The 25,987-nt window shown below is 45.6% G+C and overlaps 7 protein-coding genes across 7 annotated transcripts; 3 read left to right on the forward strand and 4 right to left on the reverse strand.

Moving 5' to 3' along the window:
- Positions 1–179: 179 nt before the first annotated feature.
- AOL_s00054g581 (uncharacterized protein) lies at positions 180–3,323 on the forward strand (the record flags this gene model as incomplete). The annotated part of the gene is made up of 9 exons (XM_011121897.1): positions 180–247; positions 329–491; positions 554–721; positions 784–1,444; positions 1,498–2,363; positions 2,424–2,542; positions 2,604–2,683; positions 2,748–2,910; positions 2,966–3,323. The coding sequence occupies 9 exons, from the start codon at positions 180–182 to the stop codon at positions 3,321–3,323; spliced, it is 2,646 nt and encodes an 881-aa protein (XP_011120199.1).
- Positions 3,324–4,148: 825 nt separating this feature from the next.
- On the reverse strand, positions 4,149–8,355 carry AOL_s00054g582 (uncharacterized protein; the record flags this gene model as incomplete). The annotated part of the gene is made up of 3 exons (XM_011121898.1): positions 4,149–4,303; positions 4,377–8,274; positions 8,335–8,355. 3 exons carry the CDS (start codon positions 8,353–8,355, stop codon positions 4,149–4,151), a joined length of 4,074 nt encoding a protein of 1,357 aa, XP_011120200.1.
- Positions 8,356–8,797: 442 nt separating this feature from the next.
- AOL_s00054g583 (uncharacterized protein) lies at positions 8,798–10,327 on the reverse strand (the record flags this gene model as incomplete). The annotated part of the gene is made up of 2 exons (XM_011121899.1): positions 8,798–9,138; positions 9,220–10,327. The coding sequence occupies 2 exons, from the start codon at positions 10,325–10,327 to the stop codon at positions 8,798–8,800; spliced, it is 1,449 nt and encodes a 482-aa protein (XP_011120201.1).
- Positions 10,328–11,955: 1,628 nt separating this feature from the next.
- On the reverse strand, positions 11,956–13,353 carry AOL_s00054g584 (uncharacterized protein; the record flags this gene model as incomplete). The annotated part of the gene is made up of 4 exons (XM_011121900.1): positions 11,956–12,719; positions 12,793–12,832; positions 12,899–13,220; positions 13,295–13,353. 4 exons carry the CDS (start codon positions 13,351–13,353, stop codon positions 11,956–11,958), a joined length of 1,185 nt encoding a protein of 394 aa, XP_011120202.1.
- Positions 13,354–14,364: 1,011 nt separating this feature from the next.
- AOL_s00054g585 (uncharacterized protein) lies at positions 14,365–15,964 on the forward strand (the record flags this gene model as incomplete). Its single annotated transcript, XM_011121901.1, has 5 exons — positions 14,365–14,388; positions 14,444–14,716; positions 14,771–15,149; positions 15,202–15,638; positions 15,758–15,964. The coding sequence occupies 5 exons, from the start codon at positions 14,365–14,367 to the stop codon at positions 15,962–15,964; spliced, it is 1,320 nt and encodes a 439-aa protein (XP_011120203.1).
- A 3,129-nt stretch (positions 15,965–19,093) lies between these two features.
- Positions 19,094–22,053, forward strand: AOL_s00054g586 (uncharacterized protein; the record flags this gene model as incomplete). The annotated part of the gene is made up of 6 exons (XM_011121902.1): positions 19,094–19,234; positions 19,309–19,408; positions 19,482–19,688; positions 19,741–19,853; positions 19,913–20,281; positions 20,338–22,053. 6 exons carry the CDS (start codon positions 19,094–19,096, stop codon positions 22,051–22,053), a joined length of 2,646 nt encoding a protein of 881 aa, XP_011120204.1.
- Positions 22,054–23,131: 1,078 nt separating this feature from the next.
- On the reverse strand, positions 23,132–25,061 carry AOL_s00054g587 (uncharacterized protein; the record flags this gene model as incomplete). The annotated part of the gene is made up of 5 exons (XM_011121903.1): positions 23,132–23,281; positions 23,367–24,062; positions 24,135–24,371; positions 24,514–24,642; positions 24,714–25,061. The coding sequence occupies 5 exons, from the start codon at positions 25,059–25,061 to the stop codon at positions 23,132–23,134; spliced, it is 1,560 nt and encodes a 519-aa protein (XP_011120205.1).
- Between the last annotated feature and the right edge of the window lie 926 nt (positions 25,062–25,987).

Here is a 25,987-nt window from a genome sequence, read left to right on the forward strand (position 1 = left end):
CCAAGCGGTGACCTTAGGCTCTACCAAAACTTCAGAGGATCCTCACTCGATCTTTTCCTCTCAAGTCGAGCATTAGTAACTGCTTGCAGCTTCAATCCTAAAACTCATCATCAATCATCAACCATATCACACAAGCCCTTTTTAAAAGATTTCGGATTCCAAGAGTAGAAGCAGCAGAGATGGATCCAGCGATTGGACGAAGTCTCAATGATAAGCTCTACGACAAGAGGAAGATGGGTGCTCTCGAGTTTGTCTCTCTGAATCACGCATCCTAGATCATTCTTTTGCAGTCGTTTGAAACTAACAAATACGGCGGTGATGATGGTAGGTTAGAGAAGCTAATTCGAGAGCATCTTACCAATAATGACACCGACAAGATCAAGGAAATCATTGACCAGCTAGTCCACGATTTCGCCTATGCCATTCACCAACCACATGCTAGGAATGGCGGCTTAATTGGTCTGGCTGCTGCATCAATAGCACTCGGTCCGGTACGTTACACACAGCATCCACCGACAAGGAACTCGGGCTAAACAGTACTGGTGGTTCACAGGAGGTGGCCTATTACCTCGACTCCATCATTCCGCCGGTTCTCGCCTGTTTCGAAGACCAGGATGCTAGAGTCCGCTACTATGCTTGCGAAAGTATGTACAATATTGCCAAGGTTGCCAAGGGAGAAGTACTCTTGAACTTCAATGAGATATTCGATGCCCTATGCAAGGTAGGACATGACGTCCATCCCTTTTAGAGATAAGAATGCCAAGCTGATCATTATCTATCTAGCTTACTGCGGACACGGAACTGTCCGTTAAGAATGGTGCTGAGCTGTTAGACAGACTTATCAAGGACATTGTCGCCGAATCTGCTTCGACTTACATCTCCATCCTTCATGCCCCTCAGGATGAAGCTGTCGGATCGGACGAGGAGGAGAATGATTCAGACTCCATCCTCCCGACTGCTTTTTCACTAAAGAAATTCATCCCATTGCTTCAAGAGAGAATTCATGTTATAAACCCCTTCACCCGCCAGTTTCTCGTTTCTTGGATCGTTCTTCTTGATGGGATCCCGGATCTTGAGCTCGTCACATTTCTTCCTGAGTTTCTCGGTGACCTTTTCGGATATCTAGCTGACCATAACGCTGATGTTCACGACGCCACTGAAGTTTGCCTTGAGGGTTTCTTGCAAGAGATTCGAAAGATCGCATTTGTCAAACGTGGAGTTCAATCACGCCGAGGAACGATCTCTAGACCGGTTAAGCCGAAGAGTCCAAGTGTCAGCGAGGGAGCAGTTACTGATGACACCGACACCAAGAAAGAAGACGATGATCCACGTCCTGACGACCAGGATAGTGGACTCGATGGTATGTGGATGCCCGGCCAGGACATCCCCGTTGACCACAAGAGGATCCTGGAAATCTTGATGACCTTCATCGATCCTTCTTCCCGTAAGTGTGTCCCTGAGGAATGAGATGTAGGCCCCCATACTAACAGATAGCAGAAGAAGAAGAACTTCAACGTACAGGATTCCTTTGGGTCGCAAGCTTCCTTGAAATCTGCCCCGAAGAAGTCGTCCAATTTATTCCACGCCTTCTATCATACGTCCTTCCGGCCACATCTAGCAATTTTGAATCCGTTAGAGAGGTTGCTCACAAAGTTGATGGTCTCATGCTTAACCTCATTCTCAACTTGTTCGGAGATTCGAAGCTTTCAGCTATCACTTCCCACCACCGTCAATCCCCAATACCCCCAAATTCCCACTCTCACCAAGATCCTCGATCTTCAACTCCGATGCTTGCTGAACAAGCAGATGACGGCGTTGGTGAGGACGCAACCCGCGCTTCTCTCTCCAGTACTACCGGAGAATTAGATTATGGTGCTACTGTTCATGCTTTGACGATCCAATTTCTCAATGAAAATGAGGCAACTAGACTAGCTGCTTTGGACTGGCTTATAATGTTGCATAAGAAAGCTGGTGACAAGGTTATTGCCGTTAATGATGGCACTTTCCCAGCCTTGCTTAAGACACTATCTGACCCGAGCGAACTTGTTGTTACAAAAGACCTTGAACTTCTCTCACAGATCTCAAGGAACAGTGATGACGATGTCTTTGCTTCGTTCATGAACGACCTGTTGAACTTATTCAGTACCGATCGCCGTCTTTTGGAAACCCGTGGTTATCTCATCATCCGTCGCCTTTGTCTCAATCTCAACCCTGAGCGCATATATCGCACTCTTGCTGAGATTATCGAGAAGGAGGAGGATGTCGAATTTGCCAGCACTATGGTACAGCTCCTGAATAACAATTTGATGACAGCCCCTGAGATTGGCGAGTTAAGGAAGCGATTGAGGAGTTTGGACACCAAGGTATCTTGCTGATTTACCCTTCACCATTTCTTTTGCCGAACGTCACTAATATCTTCACAGGATGGTCAAACCCTCTTTATTGCCTTGTTCAGATCGTGGTGCCACAATGCCGTTGCTGCCTTCTGTCTGTGTCTGCTTGCCCAGGCATATGAACAAGCCTCTAACCTCCTCGCAATTTTGTAAGGACAAACCCTCTATCACAAAGCTTATAGCCGCACTCTAACAAAATATTATATATAGCGGAGAGCTAGAGCTTTCTGTCAGCCTTTTGATTCAGCTCGACAAGTTAGTTCAGCTCCTCGAGTCTCCAGTCTTTACATGTAAGTTTTTTAGAACCTGTTTACAATCAAAGAGAGGACACCACCATGCTAACTTAGGTTGAAGATCTTCGAATGCAACTTCTAGAGCCCGAGAAATATCCATTCCTCTACAAGTGCCTCTATGGACTCTTGATGCTTATGCCTCAATCGACCGCTTTCGCTGCCCTCAAGAACCGCCTGAATAGTGTCAGCGCCATTGGGTATTTGCATCAGTTGACTCCACGAACGTAAGTATTTTAAAAACCCTCGCCATATCAACTAAATGTTCTAATGATCCTGTAGAGCCCCCACCTCAACCACATCTTCCTACGAACCACGCAACCGCCTTAAGGCCCGAAGTGAGAACGAAATCAAGTGGATAGAACTACTTGAGAAATTCAAGAATGTTCAAGAAAAAGCTAGGCGCTACAATGTCCAGTATATCACAAAGGCCCCAACTCTCCCACCACTCACAGATGTCCCCTCCGCTAATGGTGTCTCCTCCTCGGGACCCCATCTCTCTGGTCATGGAGCCTCGTCATCTGGACCTCCTAATCGTATCCCAACCCCCAGTAGCGTCTCCGGTGCTCCCACTAATAAGCCAAAGGGAGGGTTGGGGATTGCCAGGTTGGCTCGTGGGAGAATCAAGACCGCGAAGTGATTCTTTTAGGGTTTAATTTCCAATGATGCCAGTACATCCACACCAGGCATCCACGGGATTTATTTATCATTCACGATATTCCGCGATCATGTTTGTTCGTTTTGCATATCTTTGTTGTTATCTTTCTAATTCGACAGCGTCTGGGCCGCGTCATTGTTTTGGGGATTCTGATTATTTTTATCTTCCCGTTTTGCTCTGACAACTTTCAAAGGATCAATCCAATATCTAAGTACTCTTAGGCATGAAATACCTAGGAGTCAAGGGCATTCGATCCTTTTTGCTATTTCATTGCGAGCGCTAGTAGGTTTTTGTTTGTTCGCTACTTCTGATTTTCCATTAGCATACGCATGCATAGCGGGGAGTTTCTTTTGTCAATGTTAACACTATTTCCTCTGTTTTCAGCCCCCTTTTCAGAACTTCTTTGCTATTTCGTGTGCGAGGGCACCAATATCATTTCAGCATCAAGGACGGTGGTCCTATTTAAATCTGTATACCGATTGTGATGCTTTCAGCGTCTGATTTTAAGTGGAGTGTGTCATCTTTTTCGTATTTCTGAGTTTGATCATGGTAACGGGACCGATCCACCTTCCCATCTTGGCATTATTCAAGAGTACTTTTTGTTTTGGTCCCATAATATACAGATATATGTACAAACCTAGTCTATCATAGCTAGGTTACTCGACTAGTTGAGCGGGAAAATATTATACTTACAGGAGGATATGATTCCACATATGCTCTAAAACTTGCACGGGATACACCCTCTAAGATGTGCAAATATCGAAACCTTATATATATAGGTAGATACTTAGGTCATAAAAATAAAACCTAGTTGAAGATCCTCTTCTTCTTAACTTCGGTGTAGCAGTGGACGATGTCTCCTTCTTTGAAATCATCGAAGTCCAAGAATCCCATACCACACTCCGAACCTTGTGTCATCTCCTTGGCGTCCTTCTTAACGTTCTTAAGAGTCTCAAGTGTGCCTGTATCGCATAATACCATTAGAACTATCCGTTTCTTGCGGGGAGGGGGAAAGAAGGGGAGGGTTAATCTTACCATCATATACTGTCTCACCATTCCTCATAATCTTCGCCTTATATCCCTTCGTAACTGTTCCTCTATAAATCTTACATCCGGCAAATGGTCTCATAACCTTCTTCTTGACATTATATGGGAAGACCTGTAGAATTTCTGCTTCACCAACCACAGTCTTGACGATAGTAGGTTTGAGTTTCTCGCTCATCAGTGACTTTATGTCGTCCAAGATCGCGTAGATGACCGTGTGATGAATAATCTTGACGTTAGAGAAACGTGCGAGTGCCATGATATCCGGATCGTTAGAAACGTTGAATGAAAGACAGCAAGCGCCTGTGCTTTCTGCCATTCTGATGTCGGATTCTGTAAGCGCGCCGACACCAGTTCTGATGATTGTTGTTCGCGCTTCCTCATTCGCAACGCTGAGGACTTGAGCTTCGACTGCTTCAACTGATCCTGCCACATCTGCCTTGATGATGAATGGGACTTCAAGAACCTTGAATTTATCGTCTTGTTTGATCTCAGGGACCTGAGCAGCTGCTTCTTCGGCATCCATGCCTTGTTCTTGTAGAGCTTTAACACGTGCCTCTCGTTCCTTCTTTTCATGATGTAGCCTTCTCGCCTCGTTGATCGCTTCGATATCCTTTGCCAACTGCAGTCGCTCCTCCTTGAATAATCGATAATCGACAACAGACTTCGCCTTGTCCTCCGTCACTGCTTGCAGAATTTCATCACCTGCGTCTGGTTGGTCTCTCCACCCATCAACCTCAACAGGTGTACCCGGAAGCGCCTCTTCGAGCTCCACACCAGTGTCCGTGATCATATTTCTCACTCTCGCCCATGTTGTACCTGCTACAATCACATCTCCCTTCTTCAACGTACCCCTCCTCACCAGCACGGTTGCCACACGTCCCTTAGCCTTGGTCGAAGTCTCCACCACCCACCCTTCCATACGTCCGGTTGCATCAGCCCGCATATCGATATCGTCAGCCTGTAGCAATACAGCTTCCTCAAGATCCTCCATTCCCAATCCTGTTTTTCCAGATACGCACACAACCTGAGTATCTCCACCAACTTCTTCGATCTGGATGTCGTACTGGGCAAGGTCGGCCTTTACTCTTTCCGAGTCCGCATCTTCTTTATCGCACTTGTTGATAGCAACGATAATGGGTACACCTGCTGCTTTCGCGTGCTTGATAGCCTCAATCGTTTGCGGCATGATACTGTCATCGGCAGCAACAACCAAGATGACGATATCAGTCATATTTGCTCCACGTTCTCTCATCTTCAAGAAAGCCTCGTGACCAGGTGTATCCAAGAAGGTGATGTTTCTTCCAGACGGCATGTTAACCGAGAAGGCACCGATATGCTGGGTAATACCACCGTGTTCCTGGTCGACAATAGATGATTTTCGTAACCAGTCCAAGATTGTAGTTTTCCCGTGATCGACGTGGCCCATGATTGTAACGACCGGTGGGCGTGGGGGTAGCACAGACTTATCCGCTGGGACAGGTAAAGCGACCAGATCACGCTCATGACTCTTGTCCACAATTGGTTCAAAACCGTATTCCATGGATATTAATCCAGCCATCTCAGCATTCAGGACGTGATCTGGGTTTGTCTCTGTAAATCCCAACTCCTCCATTTTGCGTGTAAAAGGTTCGAGTTTAACTTTGCACAAACGAGCGAGTGTGTTAACACTAACGAACTCTGGTATCAATATCGGTGGAAGTTGTTGCTCCATCTCTGCCCTTTCCTTGGCCTTTTGCTCCCTCTCTAGTCGTTTCCGTTCCTTCATTTGGGCCTTACTTTCAACTTCTTCAATTGGATCATCTTCAGTTGCCCACTGCCGACTGTGTTTCGCTTTATCCTTTTCTTTCGCTGATGATCGACGACTCCAATCTTGTGCTTCTTCTTGTGCTGCTTTAGCCTCGAGTTCCGCTCTTCGTCGCCTCTCCTTCTTGGATTTCTTTCCGCCTCCCACTACCTCATCGGTTATTCCAGCCTCTGCGAGAGCCTCGTCTACCAGGTTTGTATCTCCAAATTCGAGATTTCCCAAACCATAACGATTCCCGCCTGATTTGAATTCCTGGAAGCTTCGCTGAGGCAAATCGTCACCAAAATTATCCCTTTCTCCAAACGTTCTCCGTCCACCTGTCCTTTGCCAACTATCGCCAGATGCAGCCGGTGTAGTGCTTTTACCACTTAGTTGATCAAGAATGTCGTTAGAATCGGAAGCAGCAAAGACGCTCTTCTTTGTGCTGATCCCCCATTTCCCTACACCGGACGCGGCCGTTCGCCATCTACTTTTGATTTCGGAATTACGTGTTAGCGATTCCTGGGGGGTTACAGACTTTTCGAAGGTTGCCAATGATTGTGCGTGCTGCTTGCGAAGGAATTTTAAATCTTCAGCGGATGTATTCTGTCGAGCCTGACTGTCAGCTGCAGCTGCCCAGCTACCGGCTTTCGGTGCGATGGGAGAGGTTGCTGACGCGGGCGATTGGAAAGATAGTCCTTGTGGAGCCTTGGCTTCTGCAGATGCTCTAGCCCATCTGCCAATTCCGGAGGTTGCAGGCGCCGGCATTGCAGCTAGTTCTCTTTGTGCCCAACTCATACTAGACGTCGAACCATGAGCGGATTTTCGAGCGACGGCGGCTGGTTCTGGAGAATTTATAGGCTTATCAAGGAAAGACAACGGTTGTTGGACGACAAGTTTTGGATTTGCTGTTGATGCAATGGATTGAACTTGAGCAACAGCCTCTGTACTAGGAATAGGAGTTGGTTCGACTGGCTTAATTGGCTTCTGGGGTGGTGGTGTGAAATCTGTTTCTGCGTGTAGAGTCGACAAATCATGAGCTTGGGTGGAATTGTAAGATAGCTCCTCAGTGGCCTGGGGCTCCGATGTAGAAACTTTGGGAACTTGTGTCTCCAAGAATGGGGCCGCTTGGATATCCTGTAACTCAGCTGCAGTATTGATGGGAGCTGTTGTATCCAAGCTCGCTTCAGCGCCTTTCGAGTCAACGGTGACGATCTCGGGTTCAACTAGTGGGATAGTTTGAGTTTGTTGCTCCGCTATGGAGGTTCCAGCGAGAGCTTCAGACTCAGCTTGTAAGCCTGTGGGTGCTTCAGCACCAGTCACTGGGAGCTCCTGACTGCCATGGATCTTCTGTGTAGGTGTAGCTGAAATTTCTTGAGCAATAGGAGGTACAAATTCCACAGTCAGAGCTTCAGTATCTGGTATAGAGGGTGTATTTTGTACGTCTTGACTTTCAATAACAGAAGCTTCGGTAACTTCCACGGCAAATTGATCTGCTGAGGTGTGTATCGACTCCGTATTCTGTGCTTCTACTTGCAGATTCACACCGTCCTCCAGAATTTCCACGGACTCGATCCTGGGGGCTTGGGTATCCTGGGATACGACCTCCGGAGTTAATTCTGCCTGGGTATTGACGGGTTCTACGGTAATCGGTTGTTGTATAGGTTCCTGGGGTAGAGTAGGAGGTCGGAAATGATAATGACCATCGATTTGATCCCGCTGTCCGATTTTTCTTTCGGCCTGCAGTGGTTCAGGAGGATTAGGAGGTACAGATGCCAGTGCAGGAGCGGATGTAGGTGCAGGTGCAGGTGCCGGTTCTTCTAGCGGTTTTGTTGGTTTCTTCCCCCACTTAGATGCAGCAATTGATGCCGTTCGGTTACTTCCAAAGCCAGCAAACGAAGATGGTTTCTGAGATGTCGGAATACCATGCAGACCTCCATCTTCCGGCTCTGGCCTGGATGCTAGATTCTCACCAGCCAGGCGATTGGCACTCGAGTGGACCCGGCGATTGAAGCGTCTCCGGGACGCTGTTCGAGGTATTGATCGTTCGGCCGTCGCTGTTGCCCGCAGCATGCAAAGGAGGCATGGCGAGGCCACTGGTCGCTGTGAAAGAAGTTAGAATTACCAGACGTCAGATATCGAGGGATCCAATTGAAGACATACTCTTGCAATTGACGAGCGCATTGTTATTTTATATTTTATTTTATTTATTGCATTAAAAATTAGAACCTCCGGAAGGGTAAAAATGTGCTGGCCGCCATGGTGGAGGTTGAGTGAATTCGAAGGTGATGTCAAAGACCGAGCCGGGCAAACGACACCGAGAAAAAAAAATATTTTGGCGGGACTCGTTACGGTTGCCCGCCGATAGCCCGACCGCGCTAAAAATTGCCCCGCAGAGGTCTCTCACGTACTAGTTAAGGAAGTAACTACTTAGTACTATAGCACTAACTATACTTATACTTGGTGTAGATGCTACAGATAACGAAATTGTAGCAGCACAAGATTAGAATTCTTCGTACATGTCCAAGAGCCTTAGCTTCAGTTATGTAACTCAAGCGCTCACAGGAGAGACAGATCAAATTCGCGGGAAATCAGTTCTTTGCTAATTCGCAGTTTTTTATCGAGTTCAACACTCATGAAGGGCGTCGCCTAAGGCTGCAAATGACATGAGCAGCTGCTGCAAAGAGCTTCCCGGACTGGAAAAATGCTCAGGCATCGCATACCTGCAAAGGACCTCTATATGTGCTATAATCCTGTTCTCCTCTCGTCCGTCAAATCCTTCACTTAATAGTAACAATTGACCTCTTTGAATAATAATATTAGCAGCGCTCTTCATTGCCTGCAAACGATCTGAGCGGTTTCCGCGTTCCCGCGTCCAGTTATGCACGACGGGGTGAACAGAAAAAGCCCCCGGCTGACTTCTATTAATCAGCGAGTATGAAGCGAGAAGCGAGAATCTTCTCTTCTCTATCTTATAAGTATAGGTATAAGTATAATATACAATGTTAGCGTATCGTGTCGATGATAGTGAATCTCGAATAAACTTACGTTGGATTCGAAATTCCGGGTCAGGCTGCTCATCCTCGGCCTCCCACAAGTCCTCGAAGATCTCGTTCGGGTTCAAATACCCACACGTAAGTAACAACGACGCTGCTTCCTCGTTTTGCTTTTGAATTTCCAAAAAGGACACTTCCCAAGTCGTCACGGCTGTATCTTCTCGATAGGCCCATCCAAATTTTGGTATTTTAGACTGTGCCTCTTTGAAAGTCTTATCGTAGTATCGCAAATACTCGCTCACAGGAATGTTCATTTCGTGTATGAAACAGCCAGCGTGAGTAATAGCAAGCGGCATGAAGCCTAACTTCTCAACGACTGCGCTTATATGCGCATGCTCACTTTCCGTAGGATTCCGTATCTGTATCAGATGCGACAAAAGCTTGATTGCATTCTCTTTATCCAAACCGTCCAAATTTATCTGTTCGGCGCAGTGAAAGAATTCGGGCCGACGACTAGTCACGAGAATACACCCACCGTGGTTGGGGAAGTACTTGTCGATTGCGAAACTTAGGTCGTCTGCATTGTCAAAAATTAACAACCACTTGTCGTTACCGGGTAGTTTCAACCAGCTGAACAAAGCAGATTTAATATTATTATAGATAGACGTTTCCGGACCGGAGCGGCAGTTGATGTTCCCGTTTCTATCTATTAAATCGGAGATTCCGAGTCTCGCGCCAATGCTTTCGTAGTCAGGGGGCTCGGGCCAGGATGCTCTTGCTTGCTCCTCAACAATTTGCTGCATAATGTCCACGAACGAAATCTGAATAGCTTCCTCGGTTGTAGTTGATACCCAGAAGATTGAAGTAAATCGGCGGGTTTCGTGACATGCGTAAGCGTATTCAAGGGCTATCTGAGTCTTTCCCATACCCCCAGTACCAGTGATCGCGCAGACAGGAGCGCTACCACCACCATTACATGTAGATTCCGAAAAATATACATCGATGACATCTAACTCTGCCCTCCTGCCAGTGAAATTACGGTTCCGGGGGAAGGGCAAGTTAAGAGAAACGTCATAGTTGAGTTTGATTTTTTTCGTAGGTCCTTCGGTATCGCCTGGAGTGATATTGAAAATATGTCCAGCCGAAGACTTAGTAATCATAAAAAGTAGCCGTCAAGCTATGTACGTATATAAGCTGATGGGAGTAGCTTTACCCATTGACAATTCCTGCTTGCATCAGTGTATGATTTCTTTTGTTCTTGAACGTATTGTTAACTATTGGTTCTTCGTTACCGGGGTCCATGATGCTTATAAGATTATCGCGTCGGAACGTCTAGATCCTCCAGTAAACCGAGCCTTATAGAATGATAACAGCGTTCCTCTTTAAAAATCAAGCTTTGGAATATAATAAAACCTGGTCTGGAGGCAATAAAACCATAGAAAAGAAATTCTCTGCATGTTACAGTAACGTTAAGCTAAAGGAAAACTTATAGCATCGCAAGGCGCTTACCTATTATTCTAACGCCCGTCATAACGAGGCTACCAGTTTATCTCCAGGGCAGGCAGCGCCGAAGCTGCGTTATGCAAGAACAGATCAGCATGCATAAAACTACCTAGGTACCTAGGTACCTGTTTGTCTCGTCGCCAGACTCCTCAACTGTGCATGTGGGTACTTGTACTTGTTTCGTACCATATCTATGTAGTGAGGGTGAGGACAGCCGTCCTGGGGATGTGTTGTATACTGTTGCTTAATTTACTAAGTGTAGGAAGTATAGCTTCTACTCTAAGTACTTAAGTATTTTATACCTAGATAAGTACCTATATACCTAAGTAGGTACCTATTGACTTGGGATCGAATCTTTTCCAGAATTCCGGCATGATATATATATCGATCACCCTGATAATATCTGTCGGGAATAAAGACATGTAGATGTATATAGGTTCCCTTGGAAGTTCACTTAGCACATTTTTTACTAGTGACTTTAGCATCACCTCCAATTAAAGGCAGCTAAACAAAAAAGATGACAATGGCAAAGTATTCTTACCGTATATATTGATATGTTATCAGTCTGAGGCGAGACGTAGGAAGTTAACGGGAGGAACTAGCAGGCATTTGGCCATCCTAAACTTGAAAAATTAATTCAAGTAATTAGTAACAAAACAACGGTTTATACACGATTACAATACTAATTCAAATACCTCAAACCACACGGGAATGTCTAGATCCGCCTCCCGGATGTCAACGGGTTGACCGTTTTGGTAGTACCGATGGGGAGTTTCTCCACTTTTCAATGCTTTGAGAACTGCCTTGATGTTTTCCATATGAATGGCATTTTCCTGGGGATACTTGAGAAGCCTTTGGAGATATCGGATTCGTGGAGCTATGTCTCCAGGGATTGGAATAAACGGTTTCCACTCTGGCACTGTTAGGTGAGAATGATCCATCTTGATAGTTTTTTTCCTGAAAGGTAAGTTAAGCTTGTAAGATGTATCTGTATGTGGATATATGCTGACAGTATATATAGTAACCAGCACGGTGGTTTGAGTGTATATAAGAGTATATATACTAGTACTATCGACATATCAGGACCACGTGGAAATAGTTAATCGATCTTCAAATGCATATCATGACAAAAATATGTTTTAAGAGATACTTATGCATATGTGGAGAGCTATCGATATTTCTATGAGCACACCTCTTTATACTTGAAACTGGTGGTCTGTCCATAGTCCGATAGGCGTTACGTATACGGAATTTGTGTATTGAGATTTGAGAAGTATAATATATACTACGACCGTTTCCTGTCTGGTGCTGCTAACTCTGCCATTGAAAAACTGGCAGTAAACCCCTTTTTGCCTTGCCTCTGTTTCCGACGAGCGGGCCCGATATTTGAGTCCTGTGGTTGAGCAATTGGCTCCGCATCGTATATCCCTTCCTCGTCCGAGTCCTTCTCAGAATCATCTTCCTTATCACTATCTTCCTGCGAGTTTTCCGGTATTCTATCCTGGCCATTATTTGAAGGTTTCTGCTCAGAAGTCGGATTGGCAAACGGCTTCGAGTTCAGTATTTTTTGCCTTATCTCCTCCATATCGTCCTCATCATCGTCACTTGGCGGTAAATCGTAATTCCTCTGCTTGGCGATGGGCGGGTTTATCTTGCGATTGTCCTCCCCTTCTGCTCCTGCGTCTTCTTCATCTTCTTCCTCGCTCTCAGAAGGTGGTAACGAATACCTTCGATTCTGGTTCCCTGTCGCCCAAACATCACGATCAGCTCCCTCGGTATCCCCCTTCCTGTTCTTATAACTTTCTTCTAGCTGGCTTAACCATTCGGTTTCAGCTGCTTTGACCCCTTCTGCATCCTCACAAGCTGCATATTTTTCTAGTAAATCCTCGTTGATCTCGATAAACGCATGACCCCATGAAAAAGGCAACATAATGTCTTCCGCCCAGTCGGGATGGCCTGTGATGTAGAAACAGGCAGCCAGTGCCTCAGCGCAATTGAGCTTCCAAGGTCGTCCGTAGTTGACAGGGTTTGCCGCCACAAGATATGGCACTGTAATATATCATAAGCTAGTAGTTAGATCTTGCCGGTACATTTTAGAGGGGGCGATTTCATTTCGTCTTACGTAACCGTTCGTGCTTCCCGCCTATCCGCGAAAATGGTATCTGAAATAAAAATGTTAGCTGCTACGGAATCCTCAGAAATTTCAAACTAGAATCGAAGAGATATACTTCTGATATTCTTGCCCATGATGCTTCTACTACGGCTGCTCCAAATTCGTTCACAATTTCCGCATCGGCGGGTGATACCACTATCTTTCCATTTGGTCTATCCTCGTCCTTCAGCCAAGTATCCAACCGGCAGCATTCCGGTATAGGACCTACGTACGTGACTACGACACCTGCAAACTTCTGCCCAATCCTAAGGTTTCTTATGAGACCGGCTTTCTCAAGCTTCTTTCCGGAGCATCGCTTCGGGTCGCAGTGGCCAAAATCCCACATTGCGCATTTATATGCTGGCTTTTTAGATGTGCCGTCCTCATCGTTGTCTCGCCTGCGAAGCAAAGGGTCCAAAAAAACCAACAGTTAGTAGTGCGACAATCATGCCAGATCTTCAGGTGTTCGTACCTCTGTCTTGGGCGGCTATACTTTTCGCCTCCCTTCCCTTTATTTGAATGTCGAACCATGTTGTCGCTGTCGTAATTGCCGTCCTTTAGTTGAGATCCACTTTCGAATTTCGATGTTTTTAGTCGCAGAAAGCGCAAGCTGCGAAAGATTTAATCCCGGCAAACAGTAGCTCTTCGAAACTGCGGCTTGGGAGGGTGACGTTGCCGTCCCGGTTCCAAGCCCGAAAACACCACGTCCCAACTATCCAGGAACCACCTCGATTCTCCTCGATTCTCCCCCATCGCCATTGCGTTCCCACGACGTATCATACAAATCCATATTTCGAAGTCAATTTCGCTCAAATTCATATTATAGGATTGCCAGGCAAGGACTTGTATGGAGGCAGCATCCGTCAGAATGGCAGCAAGAGACCGGTGGAACATGTATCCCGCGGAGCCCCACGGCTCATCACAGCTTCTGCGCTTCATCCATACAGCATGCGATCCGATGAACTTCGAGCCTAATCTAGCGCTGCAGCTTGAGATTGCAGATCTGATAAATTCAAAGAAGGGAAATACGTATGGCGTCCATGTTTTTGACTACCCCGCCCCCAGACATACAGGCGACCCCGCTAATGCCGTTTTCCGGATGTAGACCGAGAGAAGCTGCTGTCGCGATCGTCGGCTACATCAATAGTCGGAACCCGAACGTCTCTCTCCTCGCTATATCGGTATGTTTGACGAACAAACGCTTGTGGTGTTTTATATACTAGCTAAGGGATTTTATGGAACACTTCTTGCTGATTTCAGCACGGATGATAGTTATTAGATATATGTGTTAAGAACTGCGGATACCCCTTCCACCTACAAATATCGACAAAGGACTTTCTTAATGAATTGGTGCGACGATTCCCGGAGCGACCTCCGGTCCGTTACTCGAGGGTACAGATGAAGATTTTGGAGGCAGTTGAGGAATGGAAGACAACAATATGCCAAACCAGCAGATATAAAGAAGACCTGGGTTTCATTAGGGATATGCATAGATTGCTGAGTTATAAAGGATATGTCTTTCCAGAGATACGGAAAGAAGACATGGCTGTTTTGAACCCCTCAGAGGTATGACCATATTTTGTCGTCAAAGGGCGAATTAGCCGGCTAACGAAGATATTAGAACCTCAAATCGGCTGAAGAGCTTGAGGAAGAAGAGCGCGCTGCACAATCCGCGAAGCTCCAAGAATTGATCCGACGAGGGACGCCACAAGATCTTCAAGAAGCCAATCAGCTTATGAAGGTGATGGCTGGATATGACCAGACGAACAAAACAGACTATCGACAAAAGGCTGCTGAAGATATCGCTAAGCTGCAAGAGAAACAGCGATTACTGGACGAAATGCTTGCCAAGGTCAATCAAGGCGAGAAGATCGGAGAAGGAGACGCATTTGAGGTACACCTCTTAGTATATGCATTGGTCAATACATCCTAACAAAACCATCAATAGGAGCTAGCAAACACCCTACGAAATGCTCAACCTAAATTACATAAAATGGCGGAAGAGGAAAGTGATGATGCAGAGGCCGTCGCTCAGTTGTTCACTCTCAATGATACTATCAATGCGACAATTGAGAAATATAAACTTCTCAAGAAAGGCGACTATGCCGGTGCTGCAGCTGTTAAACCTGGTGCTGTTCCTCCCGGTGCAACGTCCACAGATTTAATCGATTTAATGGGGGATGAAATTACTAGCAATGGTAGCTCGAACGGCACTAGCAATACAGGAAAGAAAGTATCTAGCCTTGAGGATGATTTACTTGGGCTATCTATTGGTAGCGGCAGCGGTAGTGGTGGCGGAATCGCCCTCGGGTTTGGTGCAAATTCAAGTAAGCTATATTATTGTGCGATACTTCAAACGGTACCGCTAACGATACGTAGATATACCCGGACCTCCACTATTATCCTCAACTTTGAATTCAAGTACGGCTCGAGGAGCCACGCCTGATTTCTCACTGAGCAACTTCCCTTCCAATCACAACAGGCAAGCGTCGTCGCCCCCCAACCCAATGTCTGCCTTCGCCGGCCTTTCTGGGTTATCTGGTTCATCAAAACCTCCTCCTCCCCCTCCACAACAGCCCCAGTTTGTACAAAACGACGACGACGACTTTGCTGCGTTTTCATCTGCAGTACCGCCTAGCTCCCAACTCCCGCCACTCAAGAGTACAGAGCGAGAATTGGCCTCATCGCCATTGCGAATAGTAGTGGAAACATCTCCAAGATACCCAGCCGACGGTCCTATCAACCTCAAAGCCAAGTTCTCTAGTGCAACTAACGAAGGGTTAAAAGATGTCACATTCCAGCTCGCTGTAACGAGAGTAAGACAACCCGGTTCGACCTTGTAATTTTTATTTATCGTTGGCGTGACTTTCTTTACATTTTCAGATCAATTTGGGAACAGATAGGGCTGACCCAGTTTTTTTTTTTTAACCTATAGTCGCTACAACTTAAGATGGAGCACCAGAGTGGTACAACGCTTCAGCCGCATGAAGTGGATGGTATCAATCAGATGATTCGGATCGCTGGAGTTGCACCGGGAGCAGGTAGTAATGTAAAAATGCGGTGGAAGGTTTCCTATCGGGTTGGCGACAACTCACAGTTGAGAGAGGAAATGGGTGAAGTTACTGGGCTCCCGGTTTCGTGATAGGATTGTTTTTCTTTTCTTTTCCGACATCCATCGTCGAGATCAATGGTGATACGAGCTTCGGAGCTCGGTACCAGGTACCATAGGAGGATCAGCTCACCGCTATATTCTATTTAAAGAATTTTAGGTTATATTCCTAAACTTAATAGCTTTGATATATTTGAAAAAACTTCTACTTTCTTTGGCGGTGTCAGTACATTGTTCTAAATTTTGTTCAAATACTTCCCGCAAGCTTCTTTCCTTCGTTTTCTCATCTACCTACCTGCCTAGCTAGCATTTTTTTTTGCGTCAGATTTTGGCGACCTATTTTTTTTACGGGACATGAAGTTCAAGCATGCACAAAAAGAATCACTCTATCAGCTTACTGAACCAGGTTTTGATTTTTATACGACCCCCCCCGACCCTGCACATTAATGCAATGCATGCGATTCGCATTTCGAAACTTCCTCCACCTGTGATTTAATCGGATTCCATCAAAAATTAAAAGTTGTCATCAAAACTAAAAACTGCCAGAGATCTGGACCAATTTGAGTTTCTAGCTAACCCAGTAAACCCAGGTCAACTTCCTGTTACCGACATTCTTGTTCCAGGACACAGGATCTGGGTACGGTAGATCTACTTGGAGCTACACAATGCAGCACAGCCCGAGCATGCAGTGGCATTTCCCGTTAGCTCGATAAATCCCAATGATAACGGTGCTCGTTCGCGGTACGCTAAATCTTTGTACGACACACCCCAACGACAACCAATCGACGAACGAAGGAGAATCTGATATCTCAAACACCACGAAAATTCTTGTCGGCAACTACCCCCCATGCCTCGAGCTCACGATCACGATTTAGTCTTAGAGAGCAACATTAAAGATTACAGACCAAATGCAAGAAGCACTGTAGTCTCGTATTCCCATCCAATCAGAAATCTACTCGACCACACCTGAATATGTGAAGCCCTAGCTCCTTCAGGATCACGCAATTTGTTGTCGGCACGGGAATCTCCAATCCGTTGAAGTCTCCAAATTTCCCCAACTGCCGACGAAATGCAGACTAAACTACGCTGTACCGAATAGGTAGTTCAATTCGCGAGCAGGCTGTAGTCTAGGGGGACGCTCACATCTACCTTGGGCGGGCTGGGCAGACTTTATCAAGCTTTTGCGAAGAGTTTTCTTGGAAGACGGGGAACAACTGCATGTCAGCAGGATAACGACCCGTATTAATCTGTGCGTCCGCTAAATTCTAACGAGACGGATGCATCCCTCGAAATGAAGTGACAGGGAATCCTTACCAGCCCAATCGCCCTTCGCATTTTTCCTTAAGGTGCGGCGTAGAAAGCGAGGGAGATGGGCCAGGCCTAATCCTAGCCATAGATCCACCCCAACGACAATCCCATAATCTTGAATCAAGGGAGGGCAACATTCGGGTATATTAGCCCATTGGGCGTAAATCTTCGAAAGGTGTCACGGGGTTCGATGGTGTTAAACACTAGTAGTGCGGCTGGGAGCTCTTTGGGTAAAAGTCTCCTCTATTCTCGGTGCAGATGAAGACAAAATACCGAGAAAGTCCATGTCGAAAGTCCATTGAGTTTCAGTGGTTATATTAGCGATGAGGCTTGATAGAAATAGAGCCCAAAATTATTAAAATAAGCACTATTGTTAAATGGGATTTCCGGGTGGACAGGGATAATGGAAAAGCGAAGGGCTGAGAATGTCGCTGCCGGAAACCTTGTTTTCAGCCTTTTTTTTTTTTTTTGGCGAGGGTCCATTCGATTGAGATCTGTTATCAATGGGAAAACAAAGAATCCTGAGATAGGCATTCGGACAGGTCGTGGTAAATTATGGAGCTCGGGTTGAAGCTTGAAGTATGAGGAATAAATGCCGGACCCCTATTCACACGACCAACTGATCAACTGCCATTGAGACCTTCTAATGCTTCAGTTGCCACCAGTAAAATATCTAAAGTCCTGCACCGGATCATCTGAACAGAAACCCAAGAAGCTTGTTGTTTGTTTAGCGTGTGCCCGTGCAGCCAAATGTGGAGGAAGACCACATGAACTCAGTTCTCGGGCGCCGAGCCAACATTGGCCGACGTCTTCAGGATAGCCGCGACTCCACACACTCGCCTCCATCAAACATGTTGGAGGAGGAGGAGGTTGGCGGTTCTATAATGGGGGTAGAAGCCCAAGAACGAGATGTAACATCGTAGAAAATTCAAAATTGTTTCCGCCAAGATTCTCCAAAAATCACTATTGACACTGCGGCGTCAGATTCACCCGAAATGTGCATGTCAATACGGTACTTACATAGGTATTTGAAGATATGAATAGAATGCCTCTTGTTCTTGAAGAATCTCCGAGTCTTGTTCCCTATCAAGAATGGAACGAAAATAGAGGGAGTTGATCTCTCGAGCCAAGGAGCTAGGATGCCAATGATAAATCCATTCATGTCAGACGGACATGGAGGGGAAGTTGTCGTAAACAATATCAAGGCGCCATGCTACTTGAGGCAGTGGAGCTCATGTATTTTGGATTCAAGGCTGCATGTATGGATGGACATAGCTTTGAGGGTTTCCGAGTCGTTCCCTGTTCCAAGCGAGAGGCTCGCAACTGACTGATGATGAGCACATGCAACCGTTTTCCCCAGCTGCAAGATGGACGAATCAAACGCAGGGTGGGTCCTGTACCAATGCAAAGGCACTAGAAGAAGAAGAAAAAAAAAATGATTGAGACAGCTGCGCGTGAAGGCAAAGAAAGGAAGCAAGCAGTAAGATAGATTGCGGGAGTCTTGACCCACCTCCACCGTGCACCGGTTCCCAGCATGCAAGCCGACTCAGCTCGTTAGCAACATTGGTTGGTACCATGGTGGTATTATATAAGGATAGCCTGAGTACCTCTGGTGGTAACAGAAGATATCCTCTTTTTCTCCCCTTCCCCGCAGAAGAAGCTGAAGTTGAAGATCCGAAGCAGCTGGAGGGCTAGTTTTGGTGCTCAGTTAATACCTATCATCAGTCGGTTGAGTTCATTTTTGGGGGTTTTAACACAGGTTTATTGTGTTTTCAGGTTCAATACCCACATATACTTTCGACTTCACGCGTACACCAGACCCCAGTCCACGGATATTCTCTCCCTTCAGACGCAATGTCGTCGACCGTGAGCTCCGTGATCGCTGCGGCGACCGGAAACTCGACGTCGAAGGTTGCCGACCAAACTGGTATCATTGGTGGTGCCAACCCATCTCACTATAACAAGAACGACCCCATCGTTGTTTTCATCGTTCAGGTTAGTACTCAGATGCATACGCTAGAGCTCCTAGGATAATTTTATCGGTAATGATATTAACGGCTTGAATATAGGTTTTCTTGATCGTGGTATTATGTCGTCTAGTACATTGGCCATTGTCGAAACTGAGGCAGCCTCGAGTCATTTCCGAGGTCATTGGTGGCATAATATTAGGTACGATTATACCAGCCAGTGCATCATAATACGATACCGAAGATTTCATGATACTAATATCGAGTTTGGACAGGCCCAACGGTCATGGGTAGAGTACCCGGTTTCACTACGAGTATTTTCCCGGCGGAAGCAATGCCAAACCTCAATCTTGTCGCCAATCTCGGTCTCGTCCTCTTCTTGTTCTTGATCGGTCTTGAAGTTGATTTCCGTGTGATGGTTGAAAATTGGCAAATCGCTTTGGGAGTTGGTACCCTCGGCATGGTAGTGCCATTCGGGTTTGGTTCGTACCACAAGGAACGTTATAGGGATGCACAGGAGCTGACTCGAACTAGGTGCTGCAATTGCCTACGGTCTATATAACGAATTCGGCGAGGATCCAGGGGTTGACGAGGAGGTCAACTTTGGTATCTTCCTTCTCTTCGTCGGTGTCGCTTTCAGTATCACCGTAGGTTCTCCAAGCTAATACCTAACAGTTGAGAAGTCACGAACACTAACCGTTGCTAGGCCTTCCCGGTTCTCTGTCGTATCCTTACGGAGCTCAAACTATTGGGTACAAACGTTGGTATTATCGTTCTTGCAGCGGGTGTCGGTAACGACGTTGTTGGCTGGATTCTTCTGGCCTTGACTGTCGCCCTTATTAATGCCGGGTCCGGCGTTGCCGCTGTTTACGTCCTTTTGGTCGCCGTTGGATTTATCCTCTTCTTGTTCTTTGTCGTAAAGCCAATTTTCCATTGGTATCTGCGCAAAACTGGAAACATGGGAAATCCTAGTCAGAGCGCTCTTACTGTCACCCTCCTGCTCTGTCTCAGTTCCGCCTGGTTCTCCAATGTTATTGGTATTCACGCCATCTTCGGTGGTTTCGTCGTTGGACTCGTATGTATTACTTATTAACTACCAGAATATCAAAGGATACTAACGTCGACGCCTAGATTTGTCCCCACGAAGGTGGTTTCGCCGTCGCCGTCGCTGAGAAGATCGAAGATTTGATCACTGTTCTCTTTCTCCCGCTTTATTTCACCCTCTCAGGTCTCAGAACCAATATTGGCCTCCTCAACAGCGGTATCGTTTGGGCCTACGTCATTGGTGTTCTCGCTATTGCCTTTGTCACCAAGATTATCGGAGGTACCCTTGCCGCAAGGTTTTTCAAACTTCGTTGGAGAGAGTCTCTCGCTGTCGGAGTTTTGATGTCTTGCAAGGGTCTCGTCGAACTTATCGTGTTAAACATTGGTCTCACTGCTGGTGTTATTTCACAGCGTACCTTCACCATATTCGTCGTCATGGCTTTGGTCACTACATTTGCCACCACTCCATTGGTGACCTTCCTGTATCCAGAATGGTATCAGAAGAAATGTCTTGCCTGGAGAGCAGGCAAGATCAACTGGGATGGCACCCCGACTGCTCAGTCTGAAGACGAAGTAGAGAGCAAGGCCAAGACCACAATCAACAGACTGACCGTCCTCCTTCGTTTGGATACCTTACCTAGTTTGATGTCTTTCGTTTCTCTCCTCAAGGGAGAACAAGACCCTCTCCCTCCACTCATTCACAAATCCAAGAAGGGTGAGGAATCTAGCTCAAAGGCTGAAGAAGAAGTTACAAAGGTCGAGGGTCCAAGAGCCCCAAGATTGGAAGTCCACGGCCTCCGTCTACGCGAGCTTGGAGAACGAACGTCTGCTGTTATGCGTGTCGCCGAAGAACACGAGTTCGCGGAGAGAGATCCAGTCGTCAATACCTTCAAGGCATTCGGTAGAATGAACAACATTGCCTGCGCAACTGGTCTATCTATTGTCCCTGAGGATTCCTTCTCCGGAGTTCTGATCGATCGTGCAAAGGATACATCCTCCGACTTGTTGGTCGTCCCATGGAGCGAAACCGGCCAAATTAGTGACAACTACGACCAAAACTTAGAAAGCAAGGAACAGCAGTTCGGATCTGGCCCATATGTTCATTTCTTGACATCACTCGTTCAAGACAGCACCTCCAGGCTTGCTATCTTCATCAACCGCGGATTTGGTGGTGTTAGCCGAAGCGATCGAGCTCTCACCCGACGCAACAGCACTGTCTCTGGTGCCGTGTCCCGTGTCAAGACCGGTATCCAAGAATCGGCTACTCTCCCAGTCCTAGACCCGTCTCACCATATCTTCTTCCCATTCATTGGTGGTGCCGATGACCGCGCAGCCCTTCGATTTGTCCTTCAACTTGTCAAGAACACCAATGTTACTGCTACCATCGTTCAAGTTTCCAGCGCTAGCGCCGAAGCCGCATCGAAAGAAGTGAACACAATTCAACCCACCACCTCTTCCGCAGGAAGCGTCACAGAAGACGACGCCGCCTTCTACCTCCAAATCGCTGCTTCCATTCCCTCGGAAATCTCCCAGCGCGTGGTCTTCGAAACCCTTGAAACAGATTCTCCAATTCAAACAATCATCACCCGCGCCAAGCAAGAAGTTGGAACAACCCTCAAGAACGCTGGTGACCTTGTCGTCGTTGGAAGGTCACACACTGGAAGTTATGCTTCCCAAGTTTCAGCAGTTACTTCCGAGCACGCCCCTCCAGTCTCTAGCGACGCAAGGAAGATCATCGGAGTTGTTGCTGAGTCTGTTCTTGCCGCCCAGGTTAGGGCATCTCTTTTGGTTTACCGGGCATAAATACATTCGCTATATTCATATCTAATTAGAAAAGTCTTTCGTTCTCACTTATCTCTAACTTTTTGTCCTTTCTTTTTGGGTCGCAAAAAAAAACAAAACAAAGACTGGGAAATGATTTCCAAGTACTGTTATGAGAGTGTCGTGGAGAAAGCAAGGCTTATTAACTATTCAAAACCCTTTTTTTTTGTTCTGAATACCAGGCGAGGTGGGTTATTATTTCATTGGCGAATTGGACGTATAACTATTACAGTGGACAACTTTACTTTTTTTTTGGATTTTTTCATTGGCTCAGCTCTGTCCGGTCTATTGGGAATATTATGAGCTTCTGTGTGTTTTTGGTGATATCACGTACGTTCGTTGGGGCTTGTATTATCTACGACATTTAATTTAGCTAGGAGCTATGGTTATATATACCTTATGCATGCTATATTATTATTTTCAATTGAGAGCCGCATATTCCATACATATACGTTTACGTTCAAGATAGATAGAAAGGTCTATACATACCTAGGTATCCTAGATATAAAGGCTTTCACGGCTACTTGATCTATACTTAGTACCAAATAGTATAGTAGTAGAATTTGAAGACGGAACCTTATGTAAAGGGATAAAATTGTTATATTCTTGGATATATAACGTTCGATCTATCTCATATCGATCGATAGTACCTATAGTATCTTCCGATGTATCCCTCTATAACTATTTAGTACGCAAAGCGAGTACAATGCATTTTTAGGTTAATATTAAAGCAGTACAGGGGAAAAAATGCGTAAACAATTGGGTATGGGAAAACCGGGTATCAGAGATGATGGGAAACAAAACTCCAAGACATGCATATGAAACTTTTTTTTTTCTTTTTAATCTTTTAAAGTTGTTTTTGGCATGGCTATTTGAAAGCCATATTTTATATTTTCTTGGGACAAAAAAAAAAATTGCAAATTGAGGATATCGATTATCTTTTCCGATAGTAGAGTGGAAGATGGGAAGGAAGGGGGACATAAAAAGGGAAGTATGAGGATTAGAGAAATAGAGATTAAAGGTAGATAACACCTAGAAGGAGGTACAGATGGACTCCCGACTAATCATAACTAGGGGATCGATCAGTCGCAGCTCCAACAAGAGTCTTACCCGGAACAACCTTGACACCATCATAGACTCTAACATTAGGATACTGAGAATCTTTGTAGATGATATGGTTCTCAGCTTGTTCCAAAGTAGATGTACCGCCCTACATTGTTCATGAAATCTTAGTATATTGTTGCAAAATCGATAAAAACTAGAACTTCGATGAAAGGGGAGAAGAAGATACGTACCAAGACCTCGAGAGCAGTGTTAACAAGATTCTCCGAGACAGTCCACTTATCAGCATTAATTGCAAAGAATCCAATTCCTCCAACGCCACGGGTAAGAAGATACTGAGTCTTAAGCTCAATGATTCTAGGGGTATCAAATGAAATCATTTGGCGGGTTTGTTTGTTGTAGGTCCACGAAGCCATGATCTTTTCGTCCTCGAAAACTACATTGTCACCACCTTGAAGAATCTGGTTATAGTCTGGAGTACCGAGTTCACCCCACGAGCCCACACCAGGTCCAGTAAATGGCGTTCCGGGGCCATCAGTCCCAGCGAAAGAATGACCATATATCGGGTCGAGAACATTGAGTTTACTAGCTGGAACTCCGGCGGCAAGGTACATTTCAAAGCCGTCGACGAAGCAAAACTCCGTAGATCCATCGGTAGCCATGAAGAAATTTGCAGCATGAGTAGAAACCTTTGAGAACCCAGCACCTCCCATATCGTAAACCATGAGGTTGAAGAAGTCGACGTACTTGTTAGCTTCAGGGATATTGATCGTTTTGATGAAATGGGCACCAATAGGAGCTGCCATAGAGAGCAAAAGATGCCTATTAACACCAAGAATATTACCCGCAGCGTCCAGCTCTTGTCTCAAGAGTCTTAGGGTGTCGACATGTGCGGCAGTCTCGACATCATTTCGTGGGTACTCCCAGTCCTTGATTAGGAATGTTATCAGTTTATGTTCCCTCTCCTAATTAGTATGATACCTTTCGAAGATCGCACTTACGAGATCAATACCATCTAACCCAAGATCCATAACAGCGCGGGCTGCAGACTTCGCAAAAGTGTTTCGCTGTTCTGGTGTAGCAAGTGAAGCTCCCCATTGTCCTTCTGATGTGGCTAACCATCCGCCAACAGAGAGCATAACTTTGAGATTCCTGTTTTCATTCTTCAATCGGAACATCTGCTCAAATACACCGTTCAGAGCGCCCTTTACAGTGCTAGGGTTGGGGAGTTTTATTGACTACAAGTGCTCAATTAGCTCCTATGCTAACTGTAATCATAAACTGACCAATTCTGTAACCTGACAGTTTAAAGTCCACATTCTTCTAGGTTTGAATTTCCTTTCGAATAGCAGACACGATAAGTGAGGGGCTATATTATACCTGAATATCACTCCAAGGATCTTTGGGGGCGATTTGTCCATTCGCACCAACGTCCCAAAACCCAGCCATAATATGAGTCCACTGAGACGTAATTATGTCAGATGGCACGAATTTTCGGTCGAAAATGTACTACACCAGAATTGTTAGCCCAAGAAGCTAGATATTTCAAATTTCTTATGAGTACGAAAGCTTTAACATACCCAAGTACCATAATAACCGATGTTACGATAACCAGGGGTATAAGCTCCTGGAGCTGGAGCTGGAGAAGAAGCTACAGGAACTTCCCCTACAACAGAAGTGCTCTGAACACCGCCATCTGGCAGGGTAACAGTGGTCGAAGTCGGGACAGCTGAGACGGCAGCGGCTAGCTGAGAGGCGATATTATCTGGGATTGGGGAGGCCAGAGCGTAGATGTAAGAAGTCCCAGCTGGGCCAGTAACGGTACTGATTGGCTGTATTTGACGCTCTTCAATGTCCAATGGAATGGCAGCACCGGAGACGGTGTGAGCCAAAAGGCAAAGAACGGATGCGATAGTAATTGTTTTCATGGTTGGAAAACTTCGCGGATACGTTAGTAAATATTAGGAGAAATTTAAGATTCGCAATGACAGTGAAACTATTATCTGGGGAGGCCGGCTTGGTATATATATATAGGTATAATTTTATATATAGGCCTAGGTAGGTGCTATACTTACTTGTTTCTCAAGAACAAATAACTAAAACAATTTTTTGAGATGCCTGTGAAGTACGTTAGATGAGCATCCAGAACAATTAAAATATCCAAGGAAGGAGAAGGAATGCAATATAAGTTTCAAAGTGCACGTGTTAGTGAGTGGACATACTTAGTTCCTTGATTAAGTTTAGAGTTGAGATGGTGTAATAAGATTAATATTAGCAGTTAAGTGGTTAACAGGTGGAAAGGGAGGGAGAGGGGGGAGGAGAGGGTCGAAGCAGTCGAGGCTTGGGGGGAGAGGAAGTGGCTTTTATAGGTCGAGGAATTCAGATGCATCTATAGCTATAGATGGCGAGTAAGAATTCAACCGACATGTTCTCTTCGACGCTCCAATTATAGAAATCAACAATTCACGATAGTCTATTTAAAGCCATTTCAAAGATGTTATTCAACTTTGGTCTTTTTTCGGCCTTTCGGTGAGCTAATCTGTCCCTGTATACACACTAATTTTAAACTTAATCATGTAATTCGGTATTTCGAGATCCAGGGCAGGCGAATTCGAAGTCAAGTTTTCCTGAATCTACAAAAGTTTTCCTAGGAGAGATATATAGCAGACTAGTGGCTTCATGATCAATTGAGGTTAATTAAAATTGACCAGTATGTACATATGAATACATATATATCATTATCTCTACACATAGACGGTTCTAAAATCGCTGTCCAATCGATTTCCAGGTATACCAACTTGCTTGATAAAATAATTTGAGGTTGCATACGATATGACATATGGAAGATACCTAT

Source organism: Orbilia oligospora, assembly GCF_000225545.1.
Source record: "Orbilia oligospora ATCC 24927 unplaced genomic scaffold scaffold00054, whole genome shotgun sequence".
NCBI lineage: Eukaryota > Fungi > Ascomycota > Orbiliomycetes > Orbiliales > Orbiliaceae > Orbilia > Orbilia oligospora.